Source organism: Sinocyclocheilus grahami, unplaced genomic scaffold (assembly GCF_001515645.1).
Source record: "Sinocyclocheilus grahami isolate Dianchi unplaced genomic scaffold, SAMN03320097.WGS_v1.1 scaffold430.1, whole genome shotgun sequence".
NCBI lineage: Eukaryota > Metazoa > Chordata > Actinopteri > Cypriniformes > Cyprinidae > Sinocyclocheilus > Sinocyclocheilus grahami.
In genome coordinates, this window is record NW_015505609.1 from 361,956 (window position 1) to 382,815 (window position 20,860).

The following is a 20,860-nucleotide window of genomic DNA, read 5'->3' on the forward strand; positions in this document are numbered from 1 at the left end:
GAAGGGTCTTCACTTTTTATTATTATTAAACATTATAAATATAGATTTAAAGGGGTCCTATTATGCTTCTTCACTTTTTCAACTTAGTCTGTAATGTTGCTGTTCGAGCATAAAAAAGATCTGCAAAGTTACAAAGCTCAAAGTCCAATTCAAAAGGAGATATTTTATTTAACAGAAATCACTTTTCAAAAACTACAACGAACGACTCATTTGGACTACAACGCATATTTTCCGGGATTTGTGATATCACAAATACCGACGAATGGGACGAGACCTGGTTGAGCTGCACTAGAGAAGGCAACGAGTGTTATCACTATGTCGGAGACACGCTAGCGTTCCCAAGGCAGACGAATTTAGAGTGGCTACAATCATCCGGGATTAAATCGCACTCAAATTGATTTGACTTTGACGCAATATTCACACTGAAGCTCGCAAGTGGCTATGACATTTCCCAACCAGGCGCCGAGTGATGCCAATAACAGCACCCAGCTAACCAATCACAGCACATTTCGTATTTCAGAAGGCGGGCCTTCATTTGATACAGGAACTACTCGAGCTGTTCATGCCAGACTGGGGCGAGAGGTGTTGTATTAATGTAAAATATTAGTATGAGAGTCTGTTCTAGTACACCCCAAAACAAAATCAAGACTTTGTAAAAGAGCATAATAGGACCCCTTTAAGGTCAGTATGAAAGAACATTTATAAGTCATTGTAGTTATACATCATTAAAAGTTTGTGGTAGATTTTGTGTATTGTAATATATCAGTTTATTCCTGTGAATTTTCAGTAGCCATTACACCAGTATTCAGTGTCACATGATCCTTCAGAATCATTCTAATGTGCTGATTTGCTGATCAAGCAACATTTCATATTGGCAATGTTGAAAAATAGTTGTGCTTAATATTTACTTAAAGGGGTCATGTGATGCTTTTTTAAAGATCATTATTTTGTGTATTTGGTGTAACAGAATATGTTGACATGCTTTAATGTTCAAAAAACACATTATTTTTCAAATACTGTACATTATTGTAGGTCCTCTATGCCCCGCCTCTCTCAAATGCTTAGTTTTCTACAAAGCCCCCTCCTTCCGACAAGCGCAGTCTGCTCTGATTGGCCAGCTGACCCAGTGCATTGTTATTGGCCGAACACCGCAAGCACTCGTCGGAAATGTAACGCCCCTTTCCATAATCGCAAGCTTCATCTTTCAAAATAAATGTAAAGACAGTAAATAATGTCATTAGTTTTACCATCAGTTCAAGCCTGAAAGGGGAACAGAGTCCTATGACAGACACAGTGAGGAAGCTAGTATGTGTTTGCAGTATTTGCAGTAAGCCACGGTTAAGACAGCTGACTGACCCTGTCTCTCTCTCTCGCAAAACTCTGCATTTGAACAGTCAATAGCAAATACTTAAACTTCATAGCAAAGTCAAGGGATCTTATCTATGCGCATCAGCTTGTAACACTCCAAAGAGAAAGGAAAACTTGAAATCGCATCATATGACCCCTTTAATACTTATTATCAAGCAGATAGTATTATTGTAGAAACCATAAAGCTTTTTTTCAGAATTATTTGATGATGATTTGATGATTTTCAGAATTCTTTGATGAAGACTACTTGCCATAAATAGGTGGTCCGTAATGCCAGAATAAGAGGATGTTTTAGACAGTCCAGATCAAATAAAAGAGGAAACACACTTTTAAGGCAGGTTATTTGATACCTAATTGTGGCATGTGGTGTTAGTGGTCATGCAAATAACGCTCTTTTTAACAATGCCTTTTCACATTCTCACTCTGCCCCCGCAGTGCCTGGGAAACCCACCATGATCATCAGCACCACCATTGGCAACACGGCCCTCATCCAGTGGCAGCCTCCTAAGGACATGGTGGGTGAGCTGATTGGCTACCGACTACGGTACAAGCGTGTGGAGGATGAAAACTATGAAGTCCGTGAGTTCGCACGCAATGACGACCACCACACCGCCACAGAACTGCACAAGGGCGCCACCTACACCTTCCACCTGAGCGCCAGAAACCGGGCAGGAGCTGGAGAGGAGTATGTAAAAGAGATCAGCACACCGGAGGACGTGCCAAGTGGGTTTCCCCTCAACCTACGTGTCGTAGGCCTGACCACCTCCACCACCCGCCTTGCCTGGGACCCCCCGGCCCTCTCTGAGCGCAACGGCCGGATCACACAATATCTAGTGATGTACCGTGACATCAACAACATACAGAACGGCACCAATCGCACATCTGACACTCAGATGACCATCCAGGGGCTTCGGCCAGACACCACCTATGATATCCGTGTGCAAGCCTTCACCAGCAAGGGAGGGGGTCCCATAAGTCCTAGTATCCAGAGCAGGACCATGTCTACATCACCTGGTTTGTGTTTAGACTGCATGACTTACGTTAAATCACTTAAACAGATGCAGAAATCCTTTTATCCCTCTGAAGTGTAATTTATTACTGTGTCAATCCACAGATAATTGCAATGCACTGTAACATAATTACAGTAGAATGCACCTTATACACTTTATTTAATGATATAGTGTATACGGTGCATGAAGGCCCACATACTACACACCTGTTCATGTTGCTTGAAAGATTGGGTCCAAAAAATAACACCGGAACATGTTAATTTCTGTCTTAACACATTTGAAAGCCACTGTCCACTGTTGTTCACAAACAAAATCACCAGATAACCAACAAATGTTATTATTTTTCTGCAATAACACACGGTTGACATAACGTAGTTAATTTTGTCATGCTAACACTGTGATGAATGTGCACTATGAAAAAGTCCAGTTATCTTCACATTGAGTGGTTTTTAAGGCAAATGGAAAAATCCTGCCTTTGTTTTTTTTACTTAACATTCACGTTAACATTCAACTTCTGAAAAGAACTAAACTGAAAGAACGTAATACTACAAACTAAAGTTATTAAAAATAGTTTTCGATAATTAAAATAAAGCTTAAATAAAATGAAATATAAATATTAAATAAATAAATGATTGACATTTTTTTGAAAATTTAGAATGTTGCCTTGGCAACTACCTGAAATAAGTTGAAGTACTATAATTACTTAAACAAAAACTTTATTGAAGTTAAAAAATTCTTATATTGAAATATTTAGAAAAAAGACAAACTACAATGAAAAAGAAAACTATAAAATATAAAAATAAAAGAGATCATTCAAAATATTAATAAATACTATAATAATATATAAATAATACTAAAATAAAACTAATACGTTTTAAAAAATAAGTTTGAAGCTTCCTGACGGAGGAGGTATAGCACTATTTCTTCATATTTTTCTCAACAAATAAGCTGATTTTCCATTTTACAGAACAGCTTTTATAGGCAGTATTCAGACAGTATTTCTTTCTTTATTAAAAATTATGTAAGTACAAGATATTGTAAGCACTTTATTGCAGTGTCAGTAATTTCACACAAGAGATCAGTGCTGTTTTAAATGTTACCTTATACGTAATTCAAACCCTATGCTCTATATATATGCTTATGAAATCCCTGTTCTCTGTCCAATAGCATTTGCCACAAGTTTTGGTGTCAAAGCTGTGATGAAAACCTCTGTCCTTCTCACCTGGGAGGTGCCAGAAAATTATAAATCCCAAGTGCCTTTTAAGGTAAGACCCCATTAACGAACATTGACAAAAAGTTCGTTGTATTAAAATATATTCTTCACAAGAATTTGTTTGTTTTTATACCCTTTTTATAGGCTTGCACTTGGGAGTTAACTGTATAATTGTCTAAATCCCATATAAAATGATTAGACTGTGACAGATGTGAATGTAATCTTACCTAATAGGTTTTAAGTGCTGATTCTGTAAATTCACATGTGGTTTAGCAAAATTGCAAGTCACAGTATTGGTCAGTATGCAGAAACAGTGTGGAAAGTCTGTCAGAACGGTCTCTGGCCTACAGTGAACTTGACAGACAGTCTGTGTGGCATCTCTGCATGCCAGCCACTGGTATAAAACCATAACAGTAATCTCCTGATCAGCCAAGCCCAGAAAACAGCACACGGTTTCCATCGCTTAAAGCAGCTGCGTGGGGATAAAGTCTGTTTATGCAATCAAGTTCTTTGTTTAAATGAAACTAAATAAAAATTAGATTTAGTGAACTGTGCAACTGAGTGAAATTGAACCTCTCCCTCCTGCAGATCCTCTATAACCAGCAGAGTGTGGAAGTCCAGGGCAACCTCAAGAGGAAGCTGATCACGCAACTGCAGCCGGACACTAATTATTCCTTCGTGCTGATGAGCCGGGGAAATAGCGCTGGTGGCCTGCAGCAGCAGGTCTCTATTCGTACCGCACCTGACCTGTTCAAAACTAAACCTGTCCTGTACACAGCAGACCAGACCAGCAATGGCAAACTCACCATCAACCTGCCCAAATTGCCTACCACAGCTCCTATCAGGTTAGTACTCTAGTAATCAGACAAACAAAATGGATTATGCTTTTAGTTGGTGAGAAAATAAGATGAAAAAAATGTATTGTTTGATTGATTGATTGATTCGTTCATTCATTCATAGTATAGTTTATATAGGTATGCAAAGAAAATGGGATATCTGTATAAAACAGCAGAAGTAATTTAGAAATAGCTTTTAGGGACTGAAACGAATTCATACCTGCTCTATTAATGCTAGATTACAACTTATACAGTTTAAAGTATTGCATAGGTTACACTATACCAAAACTAAACTCAATCAAATGTAACCTTCAATTTCCCCATTATGTGAAAGATGTAAGAGCTCAGATGGCACACATGCTCATTCTTTTTGGTTTTGCCCTGAGATTTCTGAGTTTTGGAAGAATATTTTTCGGTGGTATTCAAATGTTTTTGGAGAAGATATCACTCCAGATCTTGAATTAGCTTTGCTTGGATGTTCTGACCCTACTTTAGCATTAACACATTCTCACCAATTGTCTCTTATGTTTGGTATGGTGGTAGCTAAAAGGGTGATTTTGATGGATTGGAAGTCCTCTTTACCGCCCAGTTTTCAAAAATGGTTGGCGGAGATGGTTGCTGCCGTCAAGCTCGAAAGGATTTGCTTTTCCAAGATCGATGTTTCTAAAAAATGTTATCAAATCTGGGGCCCCTTCCTTAGGTATCTTTTTAAGAGTTGAATGGATAGCTTCACTGTTTTATTCCTTCACTCCATCTTTAATGTTTTGTTTATGTTTGATTACGTATGTCTTTGTTTAAGGTGTATATTTTTCATTTTATCTGGTGCCTGTTCGTGGGGGGTAGGTGGGGGGGGGGGTCTCTTGTTTTTTGTTGTTTTCTTTTTTTGAGTTTTTTGTGTATAGCATATTTTTTGTATACATTTTGTGAAACTTTTATTTGTTTTAAAAAAAAGAAATAGCTTTTAGCAGAATTTGAATATGTGCATAAAGAGTTCTCTTTTGTCAAAGAATTAGCTGATTTGATATAGTTATCATCTTACTGTTGTGCTCAACTCCTTCCCCTCTATTTAAACCTCATAAATCCATTCGGATACAGTGACGCTGCCCAAAGTAATGCCTGCAGCCCCATTTGGGTCAATGACGGCATGCTTTCCGTTCTGCATTGTAGCTCACACACCATTACCATGCAATTATCCCCCCCCCCCACCCCACCTCTCAGGCCGAATAATGTTTATATGTAATTTTCAACACTTAATTTTTCATGAATGAGGAGGTAATGGAAGAAAAGTGGAGATTGTTTTTGTCCTTTGAGAGGAACATGTTGTTTGTGAGTCACGATTTTCCACAGCCAATTACGTTCCCTAAAAAAAATGAACTAATTTGCGACTGAACCGCAAGCTGGGAGATTTCTTCTCTGACGTCTTGGCCTTTGACAAAATCAGAGCTGGTGCACTGTGGTCAAAAAAAAAAAAAGCTTGTTGCCAATCCCAGGAGGAGAACAGGGCTGTGCTCCAGAGTGCCTTTTCGATTGGTAAAAAGATTACCAGAGTGTTGAGGATGAGAAAGTCTTGGAGAAGATTGGCATTTGGAGTAGCGCTGATTAATGTGGGATTTCGTGTCAGATACAGCGCTTCGTTCTCCAGTAATGGCGGAGCTCTGAAGCACCGAGAGAGTTTTTCTTGGAGGTGATTTTGAAACTGCCTCTCATATCAGACACCAGCCAAATTAAAGCCTCGGCCCCAGTCTTATTATGAGCAGCTGAATGCCACTCTCCTAAAGTTATGCTTGTCCGGACCACCTGACAGCTCATTCTGAGTGTTCCATTCACTCACGCTCTGAAAGATAGAGCTGATTATTTAAAACCAGTAGCGTTGAGATGATTAACTGGAGCTATTACCCAGAAAGCAAGTCATCAGTTTTTCTACACACTCACACACCTGGAATGGGCCGCCTTCAATTCCCACCAGCTAAAATCTACAACCTTTTCTGGTATACAGTAAATAGTGACGCTTGTTCAAGCTGCTGTAGTGAAGTCGAGAGTCGTAAAGGTGTATATGCTAATATCGTTGTTTTCTGTACAGGTGGTACTACATTGTGGTCATGCCCGTGTCTCTTACATCATCCCGTAAGTGGGTTAATCCTGACGAGATGGAGCTGGATGAGGTGAGTCATTCCTGTTTTTTTACTATTAGCAGAATTACCAGAGTAATGGAAAACCTGGGAATATCAGGGAATTTAAAAAATGTGATTTCTAGACCTGTAAACCTTTTGAAAATAGTAATGTATTACTGTGATGGGAAAGCTGAATTGTCAGCAAACATTCCTCCAGTCTTCGGTGTCACATGGTCATTCAGAAACCATTCTAAAATGCTGAGTTATTGCTAAAGATAGTCCAGTTTCCAGTTAAATATAAAAGGAAATAAATTCCATATTATTTCATACACATTTATAATATGTTTCTTAGTATAAATGTGTCTGTATACATGACTATATATAGCTATTTTTTGCGTTTTAGGAAGGGAGTCATTAAAGTCCATTGGTTAAAAGACTGAAAGTTTGTTTTTGTTGTTGCTGGCTTATACCCCTGTAAATATATTAATAATAGACCATTTAATAATTTGTACAGTTTCTGTATAATAAATACTTTTATATTTACAGGCAATTCAAATGAAAGTTATTGACAAACTAAGCATTACTTTTCCACATAACACTGTGAACCTGTGGTGTTTATGTCTGTTGTCCTGCACTAATTCATCTCTTTCTGATCTCTTCCTCAGCTCTTGGAGTCTAGTGAGGGAGCTCTGCTCAGGAGACGACGTCACACGGACACTGTTAGGCCGTACATCGCCGCAAAGCTGCAATCCCTCCCAGACACCTTCACCTTGGGAGACGAAAAGACGTACAACGGCTTCTACAACCGTCCCCTTCCTAACAACCGACACTACCAGTGCTTTGTCATGGCTGAACTCAAGGACCAATACCCTGTTACTGCCAATGAGAAGCAGGTACTACGGTTTATAATTTGGTCGAACTATGCGCGAACCCCACATGTTCATTTGTACGTTTGGTGTCTTTTATCTTCATCCTTTCAGCTTCTCAGAAAATTTCAGCTTGAGTTGCAGGCAGACAAGCGGTTATTCTGTGAGTCTTACCAAAGCTTTGTCCTAATAAGCAGCAAAGCTCAATAAGCTTTGTTTGTCGAACAAGCATTAGCTTAAACGCCTCGCCGGTTCCCTCAGCTCCGTTTTTCCATCTGCTTCTCTAACAAATCAAAAATGTGAACTCTGCGCCCTCACAGCCCTGAAAATAATCATCACTGAAACTTATAGCCCGGACCTCCAGAGGACCAGTTGGATAAATATTCATAATTTCCTCTCATGATGGCGTCAGCAGTGTTTGGCACTTTGAGCTCCTTCATCTCGACTCTGTGGAAAGAGCAGGAGAATGGATTTGCGTGGCAGGGCCTGTCCTGATTCCCTTGAAGCTGACTCTTAAGTACCCCTAAAGCTTAGGCATTAGTCTGTCTGCCATGTTTTATGAGAAGAGGAAGGACAACTTTCTCACTCAGCACTTCAAAGGCCCTGCTTCCCCTTCCTTAACTCTGTCAACCTTTCCGGCCTGACTCATTCCCTCTGACTTCCATTGGACGACCCTGATCTGTTGAGACCGTACCTGGAATCCTCTTTAACTAATGGGGATTGAACAAGCATGCTGATGATTTGAGAACGATTAGATGAGTGTGTACGGTTCAAAAGAACAAGTCTAGCCGTTTGTCCTTGGCCAGAGAATAATATCTCAGAGGAATGGCCAACGCCCCACATCTAATGCAGCTGTGCCCTTCGGATCTGGCTCTCCAGTAGCTCTCCTGCTGCGGAGCTGTCATAGCAAATGAATGAACGGCTTGGATATGATCTGAGCTCCAGCACAGGGGCCTTTATAGAGCATATGAAGCCTGGAGCTCAGCACAGAAACAAGCATGATATTTACCAAATAAAATGTGACCAAATGCTGTTTAATAATAATACTGGTAATAATAATTTTAACAATCAATGTTAAAGTAATAAATCAACCAAATTAAATCATTGTACTTTTAAAAAATTAATATAGACATTAAAATAATTATATACTATAGGTTTGGGATTGAAACTAAGTAACGCGGTAAAAAATTGTGCTTTTCCAATTAATCACAAAATTGACAAAATACAGTGTGACCAAATGCTATTCAGTAATCTAAATTAAAAAAAAGATAAAATAACAATCTGAAATGAATATATTTAAGATTATATATTTTTTTTATATATATTAAAAATATATACAATATCTTTTTTATATCTACAATATATTTTTATATCTATATTAATAGTACATATATTTTAAAAATAATACTTATGTTTTAATTTTAAATAATACTTAATATTACCATCGACTTTCAGCATGTGAAACTGAACTTGCTTGATTTTTATTTTTTAAGTTAAAATGTTTTATTTATTCATTCATTTGGCATAAGGAGTTGATAATAGCTTTTAACAGTCATCATCTGCTCTTCTTCAGCACTGAATATTAGCTTTGTACAAGCATCACTCGTCGTGGCACATACACAAGCCCAGAGGAGTGTGAAATCGGATGATAGATCAAATGTGTAAACAGAATCTGTTTAAACAAGTGCAGACAAGCAAGCTTAAGATGTTATATTAAACGGGAGCAGGAGACAGCACTTTGTTGGTAGGTTAAAAAAGAAGAGAGATGTTCAGAGGAAAAGGAGCATTAGAGAACAGTGAACTTTTAAAGAAAGAAGCATAAGAAAAATGCAGAACCAAGAGGAAGGGTGAAAGAGAGAGTGTCAGCTGGCTGGTGGAGTTAGGAAGGAGGGCCTGTGGAGCCCTAGCTGTTTCTGCCATATAAAGTGTTTACATTAGCAGAATACCCGCACTGAGACCCCAGCGCTGAGATGATGTTGTTAACCGTTTCTCTTCTGCCTGAGGACGCACGCCCATCCTTATCCACTCAATGGATTTTGCGTTAGTTAGAATTCAGCTTTCTTGTTTTTTTTTTCTACTTGTCTGTAGGAGATATGAAACACATTAGTGAGAGTTAACTGCCTTTAACACATCGTACTCAAATTGTGTTAAAGCTCCAGAGGAAGCAGAGTGCTGTCTTTTCATTCACCTCTGAAGCATCAGTAGAAAACGCATTGAAAATGAATAACAACAAGATTTTTGAATCCCTTTGATGGGTGAATCTCATAAAGAAATGTCTAGCTCATGTTTTATTACACATAAAGAGGCCTTTTTTTAGGGCCATTAAAATTGGCATTTTATGTTCAAATTCTCATTACTGTAATGTGAAAAATGTCATTCTCATTAATGTAATACAGTAATGTGGCTAATTGCACATTTAACATTTATATTTCGTCATTCAACAGAAGCTTTTATCCAAAGCGACTCACAAATGAGGAAAATCACAAGCAATGTATCATAAGTGAACCAACAATATTCACAGTACTGCAGTGCAGAGCTTTGGGGATAAACCAGAAGCTGGAGCAGAACAGAAGTATAAATGACAAAATAGAGAGAAAAATAATAGTTTATTTAGAAATTGCCATTGTCTTCTGTTATTCATTTATTTTCTTATTTATTTAGATTTACATTTTTTTTATGTTTTACTATCTTTTTTCTTTTTCTTTTTTTTTTATGGCCTAGGCCTGAGATTTGCCCTGATATGGTGAAATGATCTTCTTTACCCTAGTAAAACCAGCTTAACTTAGTCTCCTAACCAGCTGAGATGCTGTAAGAAGCATTGAAATCTCTTTCATAAGAATCAAAATTTCTGCCCTAACTGACCGTGACATCAGCTAATAATAAGACATTCTGTTGGTTACTTGATTTCTGTTTTTGAATTGTTTTTTTCTGTGTAGCCCCGCCCACGGAGAGCTCTCATTGGTCCAGAATCCTGCTCTACATGATTGTACACAAAAGGTGGTGGCTTGTTTTACATGGTTTAACTGGGTTGATCAACTTGACTGGTAGTTGACAAACCTAATAAAAACCTGCTAAATCAAGTCGGTTAAAGCTGGTAGCCAACTTTTTACCTGCAAAAAAAAGAGGTTCCAAAACCTAGCTTGAGCTGTTGACCTGTTTTTTTTCCAGCAGGGTTGCTTAAGAGAAGCCACAATTATGCAGTGAAATGTATATTTCCAGTACATCACACACACATAAGCACCTGAGCTCACATAAAGCACCACGTTACCAATGAGAGCAGTGGCGATAACACAATGACTTCATGACTCTCCTCCAGCTAATATCCTGCTTATCTCTTCAATTAATATCTGTGCGCTCTTAGACGTGTCAAGCTGAGCTGAGCAAGTGATACAGATTATGGCGTCCTGCTCTGTGTGACGGGATGAAGCGAGAGGAAGAGAGATAAAGAAAGAGAGGAAGGCAAATGGGGTTTGACCCTCAGGGAAATAGTGTCCACGTGGATGGCCTCTCCCAACGCTGACAAAGGGAGTGGTAATGACAAGCCCATCTTTCCTCACCTTCCTTTCTTTCCTTCATTCTTTTTCCTTGTTTCTTTTTTTAGCACAGACGGTTTGTGAGGCAAAATTTGAACCTGTCCCATGGCGCGTGCATGGAAGAGGGCACAGCGGGGAGATGTCTCATTTATGTCCCTTCACACTGGATCTTTTTTCTTCCTGTCACTCCCTCCCTGCCTCCAGCCAGCTCACTATCACCATGGTTTGAGCACTAATGAAGAGGATTTGATTCCTCTCCTCAGCTTCCATTTAAAATTCTTCTTTTTTTGTGTGCATCTTCCTCTACGTGGTCACATGTTCTCAGAGGTTTGACTTATGCTAATCAAAGGTGAATGTGTGTATGGCAGGGGTTAAGAGGAACCTTGTTAACGGAAACCTAGCCTGACATGGAGACAGATGTGAGGATGTGCTATGTGCAATTTTTATTTTAATTTAAGTAGTTGAAGTTAAAACATTCCTGGAAAACCTGAAATTGGGGGGAATTATATATATAGTTATATAATAATATATATATTTATATAAATATATATATATTTCACAATATTACTCTATATACTGTATATATATTATGATTTCACAATATTACTGTTTTTACTGTATTTTTGATCATATCAGTGCTGCCTAGAGCAAAGGATATAGGAATATAAGGGTTATTTATACATAAGCTCTCATTGGATTTTTTTCAGCCATATTTATTGTGTAACTTGTTAGACTCTCTGTGGACTAACTCAGACTTTCTCTCTCTGTAGCGGACCTTCTCGGCCAGCCCATACTCGGACCCCATCACCGTACAGGATAAAAACCTTATGCAGCCCAGTGTGGACCAGCCTGAGATGCTCTGGGTTATGGGCCCCGTTCTTGCCGTAGTGCTCATCATCATCATAGTCATCGCCATCCTGCTCTTCAAGAGGTGAGCAAGAGTTTTCCCATCACTCTTTCCTGCCAGCTGCAGTGAGGTGCACTGTAGCTTTACCATTCAACGGAGCTGCCAGTGCAAAAGATGTATTAAATCAATAGTGTAGTGATATATGAAGCACAGCTCACATGTCACTTTCAAGCAAGCTGCTTTCTCTTGGTCAATGCCACAAATTAACTTGTTGCGAAATCTTTGTGGGGAACTTTTTCACCCTCACACGAAATTCCTATTGTAATGACTGGATTTCACTCATGAAAGTTTGATAAACAACAGTAAATATGACTTTATGAAGTATGACTTAATTTGTGTTTGAATGTATTTTGAATTATCTTCATTTGGGGTATTTCTCAATTTGTAGTGATTAATTAGATTAATTAATCAGCATTTCATGTTATTATTTTTATATTATATTAATTGGCAGACCTAGTTTTCCATTTTGTTGAGGGGGGTGTGAAGTGTGCCCACCTTTTTTATCTCTAAGATCATCTCAAAGCTTACTAGGTGTGATGGAGACAAATATCAGCCTCTTTGAAGGTCTCATTTCAGATTAAATACACCCCTACACATCGTCGGCGTGACTCCTTGTCTGCTTTGGATGCTTTGTACACGGAACAAGATGTGGCTAATTTTAGCTAGCTTTTCCGCGGAGAGAACATTATTCATAATGACATCTTGACTCAGCCGAATAATGCAGACATGTAGCTTGCGGCGTGACCCGGTGGTCCCATTCACAATGCTGATACAGTACTGACTAATACTCCCTCCAGCCCATCTGGGTAAAATCCCTTACTTCAGAGCAAACCTTGCATTTGTTTTGCTCTGATTTTCTCGGCGTTCAACACAAATCCACCATATCAGCCCCCCTGATGGTGCAGGACTCTTTTAGCTTTGCAGTGACTCAAATTGAAGCCGTTCCCGAGTGAAGATGCAGCAGCGAAATGGCAGCGTCAGCTTTCGGTTTCTGCAGGCGAGCGGTTATGTGGCTGTGCTGCCACACCCTGCTGATGCTATTCTAAAAGCTGTCATCTTCCACTGCCCACCGCTGCGAGCCAGATAGTCCAGCGAGTAGCTCTGCTATTGTACTCCTGCAGAACTGATAACTGGCCTTTCGCTGCTAGCCTTAACTTTCTCTCTCCCTTTCACTCTGACAGTCATGTTGTCGCTGGAGGTCACAAGTAGCTGTATTGTATTTTTTGTTGCTAACAGGAATTCCTACCACTGGATGCTCTAATTCTGCACAACTTGCCAATAGATTTTTGAAAATCTGATCACAAATGAGATGTATTAGCCTTTTTGACAGAATCCTTTTCTTTTTTTGCTTAAATTAACATTTAACTAGGGAATAGGGATGCACAAAATTAATATTTCTGCTGAAGCTTGTTGTAAAATTCTGTACTAAATTCTCTACCAAAATCTGTAATTTTAAATGCTACAAGCAAATTTAGGAGGCATCACAACATTATAATGTACAGTATGGAAAATATTCATTTTGAGATCTAAACGTAAAAATAGGGGATTAAATAAATTATATCTACCAATAATCAACATGAGTTTGTATATAAATTAAAGCAGTGGATAATATGTGTAAAGAGTCAATCCACTGAAGGCGAGCGTAGTGAGAACCCAAGTGCAGTTTATTTACAGAGTGATCCAAACAATAATCCAAGACACAGACTTGACTTGAACAGGCATAGCATGAGCAGACTTGACACAAACAGACTAGACTCACCAACAGCGGGTTAAATACATGACGAGGGCACAATGGGAGCATGAAGCTACTTATAGGAAACAAGGAGGGTCACATGACATGAACAAACCAATGGGGAACAAGACACATGACTAAGACTACCAATCAGAACATGACACATACACAAGGCAGAGAGACATGAGGCAAGGGAAGCATGACACTAACATGACACTAACACGAAACAATTACAAAATAAAAGACATGGAAAACATGAACATGAAACAAAACACCACATTACAATATGTCATGTTATATGAGCAAGACTAAAAGAGAGAATTGTTGACAAGGTTTTCAACACAACAATAAATAATGAAAAAAAAGTTTTTAAAAACTCTGATATATATTGTGTACACCTATAATTATCTGTTTGCATATAAATCTAAACTGTTGATTATACGTAATGTTATATAAACGGAGTTTCCAACATTATTTTTATTATGTCCCTGAATGTGGGCAGATCACCTACTTAATATTCATTAGCTAAAGCAAAGGCTAGCGTTGTGTCAGTCAGTTATTTTATATAAGTATTCATTCGTTTCCTCTTTTTAAATCACCGTCTTCAAACACAAAGTCAGATTTCAGCAAGACATTTTTGAAACGCAAGGTTAGCAGCACAACTCACTTGAGTCTCTGCGTGTCTGACAGCCACTAATCACGTGTCTCTTCCTTCCTCCGCTCCATACAAATGCAGCAAACAGGAGAGGTAGGTACCTTCAGATCATGGCCAGGTGTCTTTCTGTCACAGTTTTCATTTCAGAAGTGTCATCTGTCTCACTCTTCACAGGCTGCAGGGTCTGCAGGTGTGGCCGCACACGTTACTGTTCATTAGCATGTTGTTTTGAATGACTATCCGTTCGGTTCATCCAAAACAAGATGTTGGCTGAAATTGCCTTTCTGCACAGAGATTGACAGTAGTTCACCCTCACACCCTGCTGTCCTTGAAAAGCTCCGGTCCTTTGGGTTTACGTCGTTACAGTGGTGCATGCTTGCTGTTGTGATCGTGATTTATTTTTGGAGATGTTTGCTGTGCTGTGTTGATTCTGTTCGTGTTGATCCTTCACCTCCTCCTGAAGGTCACTCAGATTGAGTGTGTGCAGTCAGCCTTTCTGCTGTCTCACCTGAGCCCTGAATGGCCCATTGTAAAGGAAATGCCAGCCCGGCGGCTGCCGAAATAGAAATGTTCTCATCTTCAAAGCTGACATTTCCATCCACCGAACTGTTCTGTTTCATTTTTTCACTTCCTTCTTACTGGCTAATGTATGAAATATCTCTCTCACACACATACACTCTCTCTCACAGAGCAAAATGGTCATTTTTTGTTATTTTTATCTCTGCATTTATTCTGAACCCCCTACAAATGGATCCTTTTAGCCTCTGTTGTATATGTATTAACTCCAAACTGAATAATTGAAGTGTGCTGAGACTTACTGTACGTACAAGAAAGACGAGAGGCTACGTGTCCAGCGCTCTAGTGATTAGCAATGCAGTACGACCCGGTTCTGTTAAACAGCATATGCTGAAAACCCTTCGGTGCGGCCCGCCTCGCTGGTGTCAGCCTCATTTGAGCTCTTCAGGCTTTATGAAAGCTAGAAAACTGTGCTTAGAACCTTACAAATTGAGTGCAGTGAGATGTGAAATTTCCCGTGCTGTTGGCTCTCCCATTTTGGTTAGGGATTTGTGTCCATGTGTCTGAGGATGGGTTTCCACTGACAGATGTTCTGCATCTGTGTGTGTGTGTGTGCGCACACGACAGCTTTACCTGCTGGAAGAGTGCACTCAGGAGTGCAGGAGCTACAGTGGCATAATTACCAGTGTTGTGCCATCCAGCTGATGTGCTAATTACCTAGTCGCCTTGTTTTCCCCACAAACAAGGAGCGCAGCACCCTGAATATTTAGTGAGCTTGCTAACAGAATCAAGTGAAGCGCTGAACAAACACGCTATTTGGCTTTTATTTCGAATTACTGTGACCCCTACGTTTCCTGAAGGGAAGTTATAATGTGCTCTAAAAGCAGTGAAGCTTTAACAAGAAATGAGGCTCATGATTTTTAGACTGATTATTTTGTTGTCTTAAAGACCCCATGAAAACAAGTTTGGAGTTTTGTGGCTTGTAGTTGACTTTAGTATACTCCTGAAAGTTGATAAAAAGAACTTGGATATACACATGTATACAGATATAATAAATTATTGCATTTAAAATGTCTTTCCTTTCTAGAAGGACTAACCAAAAATAGAATATATTATATTATATACTAAACTATATACTATATAAATATCAGCATTGATTTAATATACTATTATTAAAAAAAAAAAAAAATACTGACCCCAAACATTTGAATAGTATTATATAATAAATGGACTCAATGTTTTGTCTAATTTTGTCCAATCAAATTCTCTCTCGCAAATCATGTATTGAGTCGTCAACTGCAGCTTATTACACTGGTAGCCTCTAAATATACAGAATACTATGTGTCTCGTTTGTGTGCTAGAAAATAGTAGTTATACAGTATGTATTATATGTAAATGGCAAACACGATTTTTGTTATATATATACATTTTTATTCACTATTTAGGATACAGTATTCAGTGATGCTCAGGTAGAAAGTTGTTCCTTATGGTTAAATTGTTTAATAGTCATAAATTATTTTCATGGTTTTTGTCCCTGTCGAATGTTGCGTTGTCACATACTGTACATATGGCGGTCCCAAAAGGTGACTGTACGTCTATGCGCAGTATAGTCCTTAACTGTTACTGTAAAACTTTTCTTCTGACTTTCACATCAGCCCTGTTCAGATATAATTGTGTGAAAGTCGCATATGTGTTGTAGCACATATTCCACCAAAGAAATGTAAAATGTGTCTACAATCTACCAGACCAGTTTTTGGCATCACGTCAGTGCGGTTGATTAAGAGAGTGGCCCCATGATCCTGCCACCCACTGTCTTGCAGTAACGGTTGCATGAAGTAGCTAGCAGGGGCCTTGTCCAGACATTACTGTGCTCACTGTGGCCATAATGAACTCATAATGGGGAATCATACCCAACCATGTCCCATTAAGCATCTCAGTCCAGCTCATTCATCCTCAACCACTGGAATCCTAATGACAGATCCTCTCTATTACGACCCCCCCCCACACACACACACACACACACACAAACCTTTCCTTATCAAACAACACGCAAGCTGAACATTTCCTCAGATCCAGCTGAGCATGTAGCCTTGATACGTTCACAGGCGCTGACAGGGAAATGTGCTTTGGCGCTAAGTTGACCCCCCCGGACAAGAAATCCAGAGCATGTTTGGGGGATAGGTGTAAGCGGACACAACATATGTCAGTGCAAATCTCGCAGAGGGATCATGTCACATCAAGGTGCAAGAAGAACCTATTTATATCGTGCCCTCCTCAACTCAAAACTGACAGACTCACTCCCCGCTGTAACGGTACAGTGCATCAGGTGTGATACTCTGGGATGTGTTCACCAATTCTCGTTGTCTTATTTTCTCTTGTAGGAATGAGGGAACATCCTCCTATATCTGTCTGCGAGCTGGCAGACCACATAGAGCGACTCAAGGCCAACGATGCCCTCCGATTTTCCCAGGAGTATGAGGTAAGGGCAATAGTAATTGGTGCAGCTTGAATATTTTGCATCTGGTTTAATTATAGTTACACATTCTCTAGGACAGGGGTTGCTAATCCTGCTCATGGAGGACCGCTCATGATTTTTAGACTGATTATTTTGTTGTCTTAAAGACCCCATGAAAACAAGTTTGGAGTTTTGTGGCTTGTAGTTGACTTTAGTATACTCCTGAAAGTTGATAAAAAGAACTTGGATATACACATGTATACAGATATAATAAATTATTGCATTTAAAATGTCTTTCCTTTCTAGAAGGACTAACCAAAAATAGAATATATTATATTATATACTAAACTATATACTATATAAATATCAGCATTGATTTAATATACTATTATTAAAAAAAAAAAAAAATACTGACCCCAAACATTTGAATAGTATTATATAATAAATGGACTCAATGTTTTGTCTAATTTTGTCCAATCAAATTCTCTCTCGCAAATCATGTATTGAGTCGTCAACACGGGACACATAGGTGTTTAATAGATGTAAATTTATGAAGATGCTAATGTCCACATTTCTCTGTCCCATCCCTCAAAATTCTTTAATTTGTCTTTGTTATCTGTTTCAAATCTTTCGAATCTGTTAGTGGGTCTGGCGTGGTCTGAATGTGTCAACAGAAGCACTCATGCTGACTCCATTTTGCTCTTACAGGAAGAGAGCATCCCCCCTACCGAAAGATGATCACTCTGGTGGAGTGAAGGATTGTCTTCTGGCCAACTCGTCTGATCCTGTAGAAATGAGGAGACTCAACTACCAGACACCAGGTAACACACTGTACACCATATGTACTATAGACACACATTACCAGTCTGCCAGAGCCCCATATGTTCTCTACCATATGCACGCGTACACTTTTCCTCTGACTCAGTGTCTGATATTTGAGCTTATCACCATATGCTCAATGCAAGTCAAGACAAATTCAGTCTCTTCCTTACACAATGCATGCACATTATCCCATTGTACTATATCATCTGTATCTTGTTCAGTAACCCTGATATTATTTTTTCACGCGTCAACATATGCCACCGAATGTGTCATTTAGCATAAACAGTATGTGTATGTGCACATGCAGGCACACTGACTGAAGTGGCAGCACGTCTTTGTAATCAGAATGATCTATCACTGCTGTACGTATCTTCCAATCGTTACGGCCCGCCCACCACAGCCATAAAAACAGAGCACATGAGAGAGGAGGCACTTTCAGTCACAACACTGAATCTGAAAGCCAGATATTAGCTGCTCTACAGAAATGCTACTATGTGGTTGTTTATCATTTATTTTATTTTTTAATAAATATATTTTATTGTAATATAGCTATTTCATCTTCATTTTTAAAATGAAGTTTTAGAACAGTGCAAGGTGTTTTTTTGTTTAACATTTTTGTGTGAAAACAAATGTACTGTTTTATGACCGTTTAGTGTGAGTATACTAAATGAGCAGTGGCTGTAGGAAAGCGTAATGGAACGCTCTGCTTTATATTGCATATTATTATTTGTCCTTTGGTGGCTCTGAATTTAGCTGTTCATTGCAGTTCCTCCATTTACTGTCTCATCTCCTTGGAGTGTCTTATATGGACTCAATTCACCCAAAGGCCTCTTGCTCTTTCAACCCCTCTTTGTTAATTAGCCTTCCTGCTTGCCATTCCCAAGGTGAGTGAGAGGCAGATCTGTGACGCTAAGAGATAATGTCAGGCCTGCCTCTCTCTCCTCTAATAGCTGAGCGGTGGCGGTAGAGCCAGGTTATTACAGACCCTTTCAGTCCTGAAGAGCACATAATTACCGCAGGCTAAACAGCCATACAGCTCTCTTACCGTGAATCCCACTGCCACAGCCAGCAGTTTTCATACGGCAGCAGAGTGGCAACAAGCGCACTTCACATTTCAATGTTTGATTAAATTTTGAAACACCGGATTGAGTTGTTTTGTGATGTTTATGAGTACAAATAATGTGATGGTATATTAAATAGGGTTTTTTCCTTCAGCTACAAGTACTTTTATGCCTTGGGGGTATTTTTTTATTATAATTTTTTTCTTCTTTTGGTTATTTGAAGGTTACATTAAAATGGTTTTAGAGTTTTTTTTTAATTATTATGACTTCATTTCTTTTGGCAACTTTTTAAAATGTCTTATGTAAAGATTGTTTTAACCCCTAAAATATGAAAATACATAATAAAAATATGAATTATTACACACACAAAACTATTATAAAATATTATTATAAAATATTTAAAATAATTAATAATGTATGACTGTCCCTCAGTTAAAACCAGCAATTTTGTTAATATTATCAACAGTTAATAAATACAACATGAATAGAGTATTTATGTGTGAACATTTAATTATGTGTAATTTAGGATACATGACACACTAGTTATGAAAATAGCCTTCAAAAAAAGCAGGAAAAAGCAAGAGTAGAAAAATACCTTAACTGAGATGTGATGAAAATGATATTGTGGTGAATGATATCCTGTTCATGACATGAGAAAAATGACAGAATTCTCCTGTGATGCATATGTTATGTACAGCACACACACACACCCATATTCTAATTCTATTTCCTGCCATTGTCTTTCTTGGATGTAGCAGTCAGGTTATGTTTCCAGTCCCTTATCCATACATTTCTGGATGCATTTTCACTTGAATGACCTTGGACATTCATTTCAAATCCAGACGTCTCGTAATCTGCATGCCTTTCTCTGCTTTGCATGCTGGGTTGTAGCTCTTCACTGCCTAATTAACTTGCTGTTTAGCGTGGATGTATCCTGTGCTGTATTCACTTAATGTGCTCATGGTGCAGCTTATTACACTGGTAGCCTCTAAATATACAGAATACTATGTGTCTCGTTTGTGTGCTAGAAAATAGTAGTTATACAGTATGTATTATATGTAAATGGCAAACACGATTTTTGTTATATATATACATTTTTATTCACTATTTAGGATACAGTATTCAGTGATGCTCAGGTAGAAAGTTGTTCCTTATGGTTAAATTGTTTAATAGTCATAAATTATTTTCATGGTTTTTGTCCCTGTCGAATGTTGCGTTGTCACATACTGTACATATGGCGGTCCCAAAAGGTGACTGTACGTCTATGCGCAGTATAGTCCTTAACTGTTACTGTAAAACTTTTCTTCTGACTTTCACATCAGCCCTGTTCAGATATAATTGTGTGAAAGTCGCATATGTGTTGTAGCACATATTCCACCAAAGAAATGTAAAATGTGTCTACAATCTACCAGACCAGTTTTTGGCATCACGTCAGTGCGGTTGATTAAGAGAGTGGCCCCATGATCCTGCCACCCACTGTCTTGCAGTAACGGTTGCATGAAGTAGCTAGCAGGGGCCTTGTCCAGACATTACTGTGCTCACTGTGGCCATAATGAACTCATAATGGGGAATCATACCCAACCATGTCCCATTAAGCATCTCAGTCCAGCTCATTCATCCTCAACCACTGGAATCCTAATGACAGATCCTCTCTATTACGACCCCCCCCCACACACACACACACACACACACAAACCTTTCCTTATCAAACAACACGCAAGCTGAACATTTCCTCAGATCCAGCTGAGCATGTAGCCTTGATACGTTCACAGGCG

At 38.8% G+C, this 20,860-nt stretch overlaps 1 protein-coding gene across 1 annotated transcript in view; it reads left to right on the forward strand.

Moving 5' to 3' along the window:
* LOC107551707 (receptor-type tyrosine-protein phosphatase F-like) overlaps positions 1 to 20,860 on the forward strand; it is a 301,032-nt gene that overhangs the window by 255,765 nt on the left and 24,407 nt on the right. Inside the window, exons 14-20 of the mRNA XM_016233423.1 lie at positions 1,804 to 2,382; positions 3,546 to 3,643; positions 4,180 to 4,436; positions 6,508 to 6,589; positions 7,204 to 7,431; positions 11,708 to 11,868; positions 17,911 to 18,023. Of these exons, the coding sequence (XP_016088909.1) occupies positions 1,804 to 2,382; positions 3,546 to 3,643; positions 4,180 to 4,436; positions 6,508 to 6,589; positions 7,204 to 7,431; positions 11,708 to 11,868; positions 17,911 to 18,023 (1,518 nt within the window). The remainder of the gene's footprint in view (positions 1 to 1,803; positions 2,383 to 3,545; positions 3,644 to 4,179; positions 4,437 to 6,507; positions 6,590 to 7,203; positions 7,432 to 11,707; positions 11,869 to 17,910; positions 18,024 to 20,860) is intronic.